Raw genomic sequence first — 13129 nt, 5'->3', positions numbered from 1 at the left:
GTTCTTGCCTTGTAAAAGGTATCAAATTGTGCAATTTCAACTGCTAGTATTTTTATAAATATTTTATAAAGGTCTTTATACTTAGTTTAAAATTCTATATTTTGTGTTACCCACACATCTCCAGTTGTATGCTGAGTAACTTCCTTTTCACTCCAAAGGCAACAGTGATTATAAAGTTTGTCATGCAGGTGTAATTTAAAGTCACTGTATGGGTAATTTAACTCTACCCTTTGATAATGTATATTTTGAATTACCAGTTCAGGAAACACTGTAAATTACTATTTTCATTTGAGAAAATAGGTATATGAAATAATAGGGCAAGACTTACATAAATTACGAGACAGGTCTGTGCCTGTCAGTCATTAGTTTAACAATCCTTTGGGCAGTTTTCAAGTGTTTTTTGTTTGCTTGAGTTTTTTTGTTTTTAAATAGACAAAGATTTTCAATATTCATTTTTTCAGATCTTTTTTCAGTGCGCTTGTTGAATTCAGGAGTATTGTATCTGCTTATATACAGAATGCCACCTTACATTGAAAATAATCTTTCATTATTATTCTTGGTTTCTATGTCAGTGTGTTCCCCCCAAAAATCAAAACCTTGGAGTTTGTTTATTTAGTTGACAAAACCATGCAAATCTATATTCAGATTCTCTCTCTCAATTTGCCTGGCATTGTAATCACCATAAAAAAGCTAGAGAATGAAAGAATCACTATGGATCAAAAAGATGAAAACTATATTTAATGTAAAAATAATTCTGACCATAGTAATCTTTTTCAAAGGGCATTTTTAATGGCAAGGAATATGTATTGAATGAGAGGGGGACTCTATAGAAGGAAGAGAAAGATGAGGAAAGGCGCAGTGGCCTTTTCTTGCAGATGTGGGCAACTTTTTCATTAGGAGACTTCATAGTACTGACCGTGTGGTCCATTTGTAAGTACTGTAAAACCTTGGAGATACTTGGGTCAGCTTCCTAGAAATATGGGCTATTAATGTTGTCATTGGTTTCACTGTAGGTTTTTTTCTGACAAATAGGATGAGATGTGCTCTCTCGTAACTCGCTACTTAGGTCTTCCCAATCAGCCTAGAGCTGAACTACTTGAGAAGTTTACATGTAAAACTTCTACGTGGGAGGGATGTGATCTCTACCCATTCACTCTTCATAGTTAAGCTTAGTAGTGTCATAAAATGTAAATATTACCACTACTTAAAAGGCAACATAATTTTGCATTTCAAATAAACAGTAATAAATATTAACCAAATGATAGATAGTAGCTGACATAATGAAAGGATGCTTTGTAATGACAGGAGATTTAAAAAGTTGTGTCAATGCCAAAATATATTGAGCTGAGTAGTAATATATTTATCAAAGATGGCTTGGAATAAGAAAACTTATTAAAATTGGAAAACGTTGCAGTGAATTTTTAAAGCCAGGCACACTTGTGAAGAATTGCTAACACTAGGAAATTCGTTTCAGTTTACAATATATTCATATTATATTATAGTCTGATTGAAAAACAATGAAAACATGACTTAGGCATCTGTACATTTAGCACTTCTCTTTATAAAGGGTTTGAGAGCTTAACAGGTATTTAATAGCCTTTAACATGGAAAAGCAACACGAATCTTAAGATTTGAGTGCCGTGCAGGGAGCATTTACGTATTACCTAAAATATTACAGAGTTTTAACTAGCTATGCAGAAGATGACATGCAACACACTTAATTCTTTCAGATGTGGCCTTCTCAAGCATTGCTAAAGTTTGTATTTACAGGAATAAATTAACATCCTTATAAAGCACACTGTGGGCACATTCGACGAGCACTTGAGTTCTAGGATTTATTACACTTTTGATGGGAATCTCCTGGTTTTTATACTTCAGTTTGTGTTGTGTATCTCTTTGCTAGAGCCATATCATCTTTTTAGAGTAGAGTAGACCTAAATCTGTGGAAATGAGTAGTTACCAATTCATGCAATTCAAAAGTTGCTTTTACAATGTCATGGGATATTTGTGAGCCTTTCTAAATCAGAGGAAATCAACTGGCTTTTTACTGTTTAAATGATATTTAGAATCTAGCTATCTAGCTTAGACATCATCTAATATTTTAAAAGCATTATCTGAGTTGTCTCTCAGTACAAACTGCAGCTACTTAAGTAGGGCTAAAAAAACTCTGCTAAAAACACACGTTGGCTAATATGCTGTAGTAGAACTACATTTTCCAGTCTGGATAACTTCTCTGGCCTCCCGATCATCTTCCTGCTAACCAGGTGCCACTGTCAAGAAGTTCAAAGCATTAAGACACCTCTGATATGATTTGCTTTGTGCCAGTTACTGTATCTACTCTGCTGTTCACTGCAAGCAGTTTATCACAGAATCAGGTACCCACTCTCCCTATGGAGACCCAGTTATGCCACACAGTCAGAAGTGAGCTCAGGTTTGTTTAGGGGTATGAACCTTGACTCATATTTAAAGTTTCTGGGATTTCTGAGCTTGTTTTATTTGCAAAAATTTTGCAGTCCATTTTAAACATAGTGATCTGAAACTCTCCATTATCTTACTCAAAGCTTTGGGATATTTGTAACACTTTTAATATGCAGTTGGTAAGGTGCTCTTATCTGAGCATCAGTTACTTGAGAAAGCATCCCCTGGTTGATAACGAAAGAGGAATGGTGTTCTGGGATTTCCTATCTGAAGCGAAGCAGTTGCCAACCGTGCCACAGCTCTCTGGGGTTGCAAGCCTTCAGCAGACACAGGAACGATGAGGATGATATTGTTTATTTAAATCCCTGATTCTAAGCTTTGCTTTGAGTAGGTATGTTTATAGTGACATCAAATCGCGCTACACTCAGTCGGGCTATACGTGGGAGCAATATTTTGCTAGCATGGAGTCACGTTACAGGCCTGAGGCTGAGAGTTTATCTGTCTCTCTTTGTATGCGAGAACCACTAGCTACTTTTTTTGCATATACTTTAACTGCTCCGGCTCTCAGATATGTTGTTATTGGCATATATGTTATTTTTATAAATTGTATTAAAGATATTCCATTCTCTATCATCATTTATCTGGGGGAATAAAAAAAAACCCAAGTAGCCCAATTTGACTGTGATATAAACATTTCATTCATTCATTTAAAAAATGTGATAAGTGAGAGAAATGTGGGTTGGAAATGTAGCCAGCAGCCTGGAAAGCACATGATAGGAGTTGGGAAACAGCACAGCGGATATCTGCACTTCAGCTGAATGCTTAAAGTTTGTTCCAGACCATTAGGGTTGAACATTTGCAACCAACAGTTATGCGAGTAACACATATTTAAGTGCAGAGTGCACAATATTTTCCATTTACTGTACCCTGGTGCTGGTATGTTTTTTCTTTCTCTAAAAAATAGGAAAGATCAAATTTGACAGATATGAAATGTAATCCCAAAGTAACGACTAACCTTAATCCAAAATACTCAAACTTCATTAATGCAGGTTTGCACTAAAAAAATACACTGAAAGGCCTGGAGGCAAATGGCTGTATTTACAGAGATGCTCAAGCACTGGAGCGCCCAGTGGAGGCTATCTGAGTGGAGTACTGTGGAAATTCAGACTGCTTTTTCATATCTTTGTGCATGTGTTTAGGCTGACAATTTGAAAATATTGCCCTCAGTTTATTTCAGTTCAGATTACTCACAGCGAAATTCTTCCATGCTTTGTGTAGGATTCATCTGCACGGGCAAAACAACTGGTAGCTAAAAGAACTTTTCTAATGCCTTCTAAAAATTACTGATATGTTTATGTATGTGAAGGAGTGACATATGCTAACACAAAAATGAGATATTATTCTAGTCATAATTTGAATGTAAACCCCACAGTCATCACGGTAACATTAAACAATAGTATTAAAGTATTCCTACGGTCATTACAGAAACAAATGAAAAATACACATATGGATTTATTTTTTTTTTACCCTTGAATCAGGCTGTGAAAGCTTCTAAACATGACATTAAAGATGGATCTGAACAGCCATTTAAATGTTTATAGGATTAAAATCCCACCTAAGCCATGTGTTTATTGTGACCGCATACTCTACTGCATAACATCTGTTGTCATGAGCACAGATTTAATAGCAGCATATATTTCTAAAATAAAAAAAGCATATTGTTTGTAAAATACACCGTATAGATCAGTAATTCTTACATACGAACAAGCGTGTTTTAAAACAAAGCACAATAATGCAGTATTTCTGTAAGAAAACAAGAATTAAGTTTTAACTAGAAACACACAGCGTTGTTTTTAAACAAGTTGAATTAATGTTGGTGCTCTGCTAAAATCATCCTCAAATTACAAAGAAATATCTTCCATTCTGCAGGATAATGGGAAGATATTTTCTCTAAATTTTTTGGTTCCTCAAGTGTAATCTTATCCTGTAAGTATCTTCAGAATTCTGTGCTGCTTGTCATTCATTTTCTTCCCTCAAACACTTTGCAACTTTTGCGACTGTCTGAAGGAAAAAGGGGAAAATGGATCTGAAAGTCAGAGATTTCTGACTGCTCGTAGGAGGTTTATTGCTGTTCTTTGCTCTTGAAACGAGTCATGTAGCGGCGTCGCTGGCCACCAGCTAATGGCAGCATGGTTGTAAGCCAGGAAAAGAGAAATAGTTCAAGTGACCAATAAATGATGGTACTTGGGATCCTCCGTCTGAACAGTCTAATATGTCTGTGTCCTCTCTACAGCTGTCTGGCCCACCCTCAGCCCCATACAAAACACCCTGCATTCGATACGGTTCCTTACGATTGGGTGTGTCTGGGGCTGTGTAAGTGGCTGCTTATTAGTAGAGAAACTTCAGGTCTTATATCCTGTCCAAAACTCAACACCAGTGGACAAGGAAATGGATTTTCTCTCCTGCATGGAAATACAGAGACTAAGCTGTTTAACACTACTATCGATTTCCTTTAATAGCAGATGTTATAGTCAAATACTAGAAAGTAAACAACTTAAAGGTTAAGTTTGCTTAGCTGGACAGGACACATCTCCTGCATGTTTAAAATTGAATTACCTTAGCTTTGCCTGTTTCGGATCCAACTATGTTAGGAAAGGAAAGTTGAAGCCAGCAGCATTTCAGAGACAAGATGTTAAGCCTACTACACACAGATTTTGCATCAGGTAGCAAAATGATTCAGGTAGTTGTAGTGAAGCGATGACCTGCAGTAAGCAAAGAAATAAGTCACTTACAGAAGGGTGCGATCTTCAAGTTGGCCAGTAAACTGGTGGTTATACTTCAGGAGTTTATAGCAGCCTCATGACTACAGCTGCCAGGAGCTAAAAATGGCCTAGCTCTGCTTTGCCACTGCTGCGCCTGTTTTCACCAGTGTGGGAGGCCCCACAACAAAGCCATCTGCTACAGCAACTAATAACCTTCTTCCCACTGTCCCTTTCCCACAGGGCACCGACACTGTCTGTCCCATCATCCCCGCCCTTTCCCCCCGTCTTCGAACATCTCCTTCTTTTCCTGGGAGGTTTGTCCCTCTCCCAGTTGCCTTATTGATACTTTGCCACCCCAGAGGTTCAGAGGCTGGAAGGTGAAAGGAAGAGAAGGAAGCACACGGTGCGGAAAGAGGGCAATGCAGCAAGGGTAGTGTCAGCTCAGTCCCTACTCCTCTACTGCCCAAGTATATCTTCTAATTATTCCTCCTTACAGGAGAAAGTAATTCTTATAATAAGAAAAAGAGCTGACATTTTTGAAATTAGGTTGTTTGGTGGTTTGGTTTTTTTAAAACATAGTCTGTGGAATAAATTATTATAATAATATAGTATATGTTATAACTGTATGAAAACTTCTATATATACACAAGCAAAAGGAAAAGATTCAAATTGGGGAAAAAATGGGTTTGAAGGTAGTTTGCTGGCTCTTTTCGAACAGGTGTTGTAGTCTGCACTTAGCTTTAGGCATCACATTTCACCTCCTTCAGGATGCATTTCTCTGCAGGGTCATTATTCAGCCATTAAAGAGAGAGAGAGACCCTCCTGCAGAGGATGATTCAGATCACCGAAGCCAAGCTCCTGCTCTGAATTATCCTTGAATAGTTTGTGTCTCTGCATGTACTCTGTTCAGAGTTGGAGATGATTACCCTTCGAATGTAGGAACCCGAGTTACATGCATAAAAGCAGCTGGTGTGACTGCCCTCCAAGATTTGTATTACAGTCCTATTATGATGCTTTCCAAATTCTAGGCTATCTTAAGAAATTAGAAGGATCTGGTTCTCTGTGGGAAGAGTCATTTAGCCACCAGACACACATTAAAAGTGTCTCTTCTTATCATGCCTTCATAAGCACGACTTTAGCAAATGTAATTATGAATGCATCAGTACTTGAATTCCAAGTCTTTTCCTGTTTCATTCCACAACGAAAAATTAATTTTCAAGGAACACATTTTTGAGCAAATATTTACTAGTAAAACACGAATCTTATTTCTTTTTCCAAATCAATTTCTATGATATTTGTACAGATGTTTTTATAAGGGCTGATACAGAAATAGGTTCAAAAGAAACAGATAAAGCGTGTGCAAGATGAGAAAAATGTTGTGTAACGCTTTGACTCAAAATACAGACTTTCTTGCAGATTTACTCTCTGTTCTTGCTTTACTTCATTAATAAAATATTTTGGCATGATTAGATTTTCTTCCCTCTTCTCTCGCCACACCTTTCAAGTATTAAATGTCTTCCTTCCTCACTTTCCCTGCAAAGTGAAGGAGCAGTTTGTGTTCAGGTCTGTTTTAAGCCTCTGAACCTGCGCATCAGATAAACCTAACTAGTTCCTCAGTGGATGAAAGATTGGGGAGAAATTACTAACAAAGTTCTTACTGACTCAACGTGGCTTCAACATAACAGGAACCCCAACAGTCTATTCCATTTTATATATGGAGACATATGCAAGGCTTTTTCTGTGCTGTCACTATCAAATTATGGTGATGATACTGGTGTAAAGGAAAAAGGTTCAAATCAAAAGATTTACATTATTTAACACAAAAAGAGCTTTACCCTTTAAACATGAAACATTCTCCATAAATATTAAACATAGGCTATTAAGCATAGACTTTCTTTTGATTGTTAAACCAGCAATAAAGTTCCGTAAAAACCCTTACTCTGTCCCTGAGAGTTGGCTCCCATGTTGCCAGTGACACAAATGACGGCCTAAGCCAGCAGGTGTTCAGAAATGCTTATTGTAATAGAAACTTTAGAGACTCACAGTGGAGCTCGCCTAAAAGACAAGACCATTTTCATTACTTTGTCAGCAACTTTTTTTATTTCCCACTGCAGCCACGGAAGCTGTTTTGCTAGAGGTTTTTCTCCCTTGCAACTGAATCTTGGCGTATGCAGTAAAACATCTTGGTGGAATATTTCAGTATTTGAAAGACTTTGTTGTGAATGTTTATGCACCCTTTGTTTTCTGTGAATGTTCAGTTCCTGAGACTTACTGGCAAGAGCATTCACTGAAAATGAATTTCAAAGATGCACGCACATGTCACCATGGAAACTGAACGTTGAACTCAAACAGAAGACCTGCTGCTGAGATGATTGTGTGCTTCATCCAGTTTGGGCATGGAAGCAGTGTCATGTGAATTATCTGAATAGTCACAGAGCAACTGCAGTGGTTGTGATTGGCAGAAGCTTCTTTGCCCTTGACCTAGTGAGGGTAAGAATACTTCATGACTGTGAAATGATCTTAAATTACAGCAGCTGAAAGAAGTATAATTTGCTCGTGCACATTCTATTAATAGAAAAGAAAGCTAAATTGGACATAAATTTTTTTTTTGCCCTTAATTATTTGCTCAACTCAACCTCTGTCTTCAATCCTCTGTCTTCGCTTGTTGATATGTTTGTTAATCCTTTGCCTGTGACCTCACAAGTCAATGACTGGTGAGGACACACGCTTGGCTTTACAGCTTCACTTCAAGATTATGTTTGAGAATTGTGAAAGGGAAAACATTCATTTACTGCTTGTGGAAGATAATGGGCTTTTTGAATTTACCTCTGGTATGGTGGATGAGAAGCTAGTTTCACTTTGCAAGATATTAGTTGAGATATTATTATGCACTATGAAAAAAAATGCTGCAGTGAACCAAAAGTTTCATCTTTTTATGGCTCTTTAGATGACAGTCACATGTTCTGTGGCAGTCACCATAAGGTTAGACACTTCACAAACATCTATATTAGGTAAGCAGACTGTAGCTTTATAAGAATATTCACTGTTTGGTAAACTGAACCAGTGTAATTAGTTGATATCGATCATATAATTCAAAAAGTAGAAAAGTTTTTTTGACTTAACCTGATATATTGCTCTTTGCAGTTCCTTTAATTCATAGTTTCCATCAATCCATGCACATACTGCATTCCCCAAATTACCAGGTCTAGCAAAATTTTCTGTCTCACTTCATTCCTACAACCCTTTGTAGTTTTTGGCTATTTTGTCAGAGAAGCAATATAGTTAGTTATTCAGCATCATAGTTCTGTAGTGGAAACTTCCCTCAGGGTTAAAGTGCTTTCTTTTTTAATTCCAGCTAGGTGAAGTGATAGGAAAAGCTCCCGATTTTTTTTTTACTCCCCCCCCCTTCTTTGGGGAGGCAGTAGCCTGTACTGCACAGCCCCTAGGCCACCCCAGAGAAGTGGGTGAAAGAACTGAAATGGGAAATGTGCCCACCTTCCATGAAATGGCACCTTTAATCCTGGCTATATGGTACATGCTTTCTCACAGGCTTCAGCATTCATCTGGGGGCCACAAAACGGGGCTATCGCGAAAGGCACACTGTAGGCACAACAGGAGAGTGATTACGCCCTTGCCATCAAAAAGAGAAATGAATCCTTTAGCGTCCAGTTAATCGTTACAACAGTTTGTACCCTTCAGATCCTTTTTGTAAGATAGTTTTAAAGATACAATAAATACTAGTTCTGAGTGCACAAAATCCAAATTGTGACAATTTCTGGGAATAAAATTAATATTTTTTTTCTGTCCTTCAGGGTTTGATTTATTCATAACTCCTTTGAGAAGTTCATGCAGTACAATTTTGGTGTTATTGTCTGTTAAAGATTTTCCCTCCTTTCCTTTTATTGGCCCCATTTCTCCCACACACAAATCCACAAAGCCACAGATGCTCCATTACAATGATGTCAGTCTTGCTACATGCTCCAGCTGTTTGGTAGGTACATTTATAAAGTTCAGCCTTTTACATTATGCCATAAATGTATATTTCATGTATAAACATAAAGCTAACATATTGCAGATCACTCTAAGTGTAATTTTAATGGAGGTTCAGTAAGTTTAAAAAATACTGAAAAGTGTTTAATCTTTCCATTGGCAACATTTTAAAGTTTTCCAATTTTTTTTTTTTTTTTTTTTTTTTTTGTGTGAAGCTAGGTTTGAATATTCCCTGCCCTCTCTGCTATTTCATCTCCTGTGATCTTTGGAAAAAGCAGGGAGTTATTTTAGTAAGACAATATGTATTTTAAATAAAGATGTCTGAGGAAAAATATGTTTCTCTCCACATCATCTTAGTGCTCAAACCCTCACTTAATGTTCTGTACATTTACCAGCATACCGCACTGAAAAACACCTAATTCCTGGAACTGCCAGATTTCAATGATATTCGATATGGCAGATATTCTGTTGATAAGATATATAAATTCTGACAGATTGTTTTAAAAATTTATCAAGAATTGGGTCTGAGCCTTAAAGCCTGTCTTTGTATTGTGTCCTGAATTTCAAAGAAAAGGCTAAGCAGTGCCTATTTGGCTCTGCCTACTCCCCTTTTTCTCTTTGGTATGTGCTTAAGAGTTCAGCTCATTGTAACTATGTAGATCATTGAATAGTGCCCACAGGATCCTTTCGTGGTCTCCCCTGGGTGCTTTCCTTCTTACAAACAATGTCTTTATTTCTCGCTCTCCTTTTGAGTTGCCTAGTTTGTCTTAATTTGAATGTGGTGCTGAGTTATCACCATATTTGTATCATATAGTTGTCATTCTAAAATAAATCTCCTCGCTTAGGAAGATTTTGAGGCTTAATCTCTGTTTTGTTGGCTCAGTAATAAAATTACTCTCAAGAGTACAGATGAAAGCTGAGATCTTTCTCAGTAGTTCATGTTGCTTCAAGCAAGACCCAGAGTGAATAAAGGCCCTAATGTGATTGTAGAGGCTAAGGTTTGGGACCGTGAGTTACCACTATGCGGCTGTAGGAGAACCTTCATTATTTTTGCAGATCGGTTTCATGTGTACTTAAAATCTGCAGATCATATGCACATAGCTAGGTATTCATAATAGAGCAGAGATTCAGTATTGAAATCTGATAAACTCCTTGGTAATTCACTTGTGTCCCAGTCGCAGCATTAGCAATTCAGCAGTATAAGCCTATCTGTTCTGCTTCACTGTGCACTTTTCAGCATCATGTGCATCTTAAAATGGACAACCATATTCTGTGAACTGAGGGAAGCATTGCCCAAGGCCCTCTACTTCTACAAGGTGTGGAGTTATAGTATGATATATGAAGTCAATGATACTTGTGTCTACAATACAGGTGGTGTTGACAAGTTCAAAAAACCCTACCAAAACCTGTTGCTCAGAAATACGGATAATGTCACCATTATTTGATTTCTTTTTAATTTGCAGGTCTTTTGTTATCCAGCAAATCCCAAGCAGCAATCTCTTCATGGTGGTAGTAGATAATGAGTGTTACTGTGATTCTGTCCCACCAATTACCATGGCACCTATAGAAATAAGGTATATCCTTTTATTTGCAAAGTTCTCAGAAAGAAATTCAATATGAAAGTATTGAGAAATTTCTTATTATGTAAAACTTGCATTACATGACTGAAGAACGCATCATTGCCCATTATAAAGTGCTGGGGATGTTTGAAATTAAGCCACCTGAGAATGTATTTGTACTTATTTTCAAGGACAATTCCCTTTTTTTTTTTTAACAACCAACACAAATTAAGCAAACATACTTATGTGCATCTTTAAGTATCGTAAGGTCCTGGTCACGTTTAGATAGCTGAACATCTTTCAGATTAGGCCCTAAGTATGTAATTTCCTTAAAAGAATGAAGCTCCTGATATTGGAACTTAGAAAACTCCTTACAAGATACATATCTTTTTATTTTTCGGTTGGAATGGATTATTGAAAATGTTTCAGAGTCCTGCTTTCCAAAAATATAAAAATTTAGCAAAGTAAATATAACACTTGATTTTTAGTTGCCTCGTTTATTTTGTGCTGTTGTGTAGTTCAGGATTTGTTTTCTCACATAAGTTGGAATTTATCAAACGGAGCCTGCAGTGTGCTTTTATTGCAGACTTATTATGGAAAGGCAGGTTAGAAGTGTAAGTGCAAATGATACTGTGTAAACTACCGATCACTGAAGAGAAAGCACTGGAATTACCTTCTTTTTCATGTGTTGATAACACGTATCACCTTGGGTTTCTGATGGAGAGGAAGGAAGGAACTGAAAGATTTTCACTATGTTCATCTCAAAACCCTCACATAAACTCAGGACATTAAAATGCAATGCTGAGAAGATCTCTCCTTAACTACCTTGTACATAATGAATCCCTTAAATGTGAACGTTTAAAATCTCAGAAGATAAGAAGACGCCCAGAATCTTGTCATGGATTTCACCCTGAAGTAAGTTTCTACTTCTACTTAAGTTTTACTTTCTTTAGACTCTAGCAGATGTTTTATTTATTTTAAAAAATAAATAGGAAAACTATCTTCTAAGGTGAAGCATCCAGAAATATTCTGAACATTCAGAACACAGCAGTAGGGGAAGTGAGTGACATTTGAAGTGCTGCAAATCTTTTTAGTACTCCTATAGACAATGTCTTGACTTGCTGCTTTTGTAGACTGTTTTGTATCATATAAGAGAACGTTGTAGGATGAGAGCACAGATTGGCAGCCAGGAATATCTGAGAACTTACTCTGGCTCAAGCACTGACCACAAGATTCCTCATTAGAGATGGTTGGGAACTTTGTGCTGTTAATGTTTTTTTCAGTAACTAGCTTCAGTATCTCAACTGTCAGGCTATAGTCGTTATGTTTACACATAGTATTGCTTTGGAGGGATCGCTACACATATTTACTACCCTGTGTTCTGCAGAGTACTCTTATTTCTATAGTGCCAAGGAGATCTGGTAGACACCGGGATGAGATTACAGTGGCTTGTATGGCATATGTTCATAGGCATCTGTTTTACTTGGGAGTAACATGCCTTTGATGGTGTAATGCAATGTAGAACGAGACCTAAAATACAGCATGGAGAGGAATGTCTACTGCTTGTTATCATGCTCATTTTCAGTCTACAATCTAAACTTGTTCAAATGAAAATGTGTACCTGTATTACTTCCTGAGTGTACTTAGTTCACGGGTTTTGTTGTTTGCACCAATCCTCTTCTGCCTATGTAGTTTGGTAAATAGTCATGTATCACAATTGAGTGTAACGGCTTGTATTTTTTTCCTTTTTTTTTTTCTTTAGGAAAATGCAAGAGAATGTGGTGGTGTCTCAGGCCTTAGTGCTAAACCTCCTCTTGTTCTTCTTCCTCTGCTATTGACGATTTTCTCAAGGTGACATTGACTGATGTGTTCAATTGGCATGCTAATACGTGGAAAAACTGTGATCTGGGAAATGGTGCAACATAGAGGACATGAATTATAGTCAGAGTATCAGCATTTATGATTTTAAGCTGTTGGTGATATAAATTCTTAAAGATATGTTGAAAAAAGATTTATCTTTTTACTTTGCAAGTCATGCAGATGTGAATTTGGCATATGGCAGTCATGATTCATCAAAAAAGGACTTGGTAGATAGAGGTGACCATTGCTTTGTCCCATTGAAAACAATTTAAAACTGTGTACTTTTTCAATAAAGTATATTAAAATCACAGTTTCAGAGTGTATTTTAAGTATGATAATATATTTGTTCCATTAATGAATGATGGGAAGAGAATAAAATAAGTGGAAGATGTTTTCTTATGCTTTTAGCTTATTTCTGAAAAGATTCAGAGAAGAAAATGTGGAGTTAGCTTTTATAATAAGGCAGAATAGCTTTTATTAACAAGTCAAGGAAACACATGTGCACGTATGAAGCTAAGCAGGTAATATGCTGTGCTGATT

The 13129-nt window shown here is 36.9% G+C and overlaps 1 protein-coding gene across 1 annotated transcript in view; it reads left to right on the top strand.

The window, feature by feature from the left end:
* CACNA2D3 (calcium voltage-gated channel auxiliary subunit alpha2delta 3) overlaps positions 1-12922 on the top strand; it is a gene marked incomplete at its 5' end in the record, with an annotated part of 467841 nt that extends 454919 nt beyond the window's left edge. The window contains 3 exons of the mRNA XM_082004801.1: positions 10634-10744; positions 11539-11644; positions 12492-12922. Coding sequence (XP_081860927.1) covers positions 10634-10744; positions 11539-11644; positions 12492-12584 — 310 coding nt within the window. The 3' untranslated portion in view covers positions 12585-12922. The remainder of the gene's footprint in view (positions 1-10633; positions 10745-11538; positions 11645-12491) is intronic.
* Between the last annotated feature and the right edge of the window lie 207 nt (positions 12923-13129).

The sequence above is a fragment of the Phaethon aethereus genome (genome assembly GCF_964289735.1).
Source record: "Phaethon aethereus genome assembly, chromosome: 11".
Classification (NCBI taxonomy): Eukaryota; Metazoa; Chordata; class Aves; order Phaethontiformes; family Phaethontidae; genus Phaethon; species Phaethon aethereus.
The sequence above is the reverse complement of the archived record's forward strand: the minus strand, read 5'-3'. Positions and strand labels throughout refer to the sequence as shown.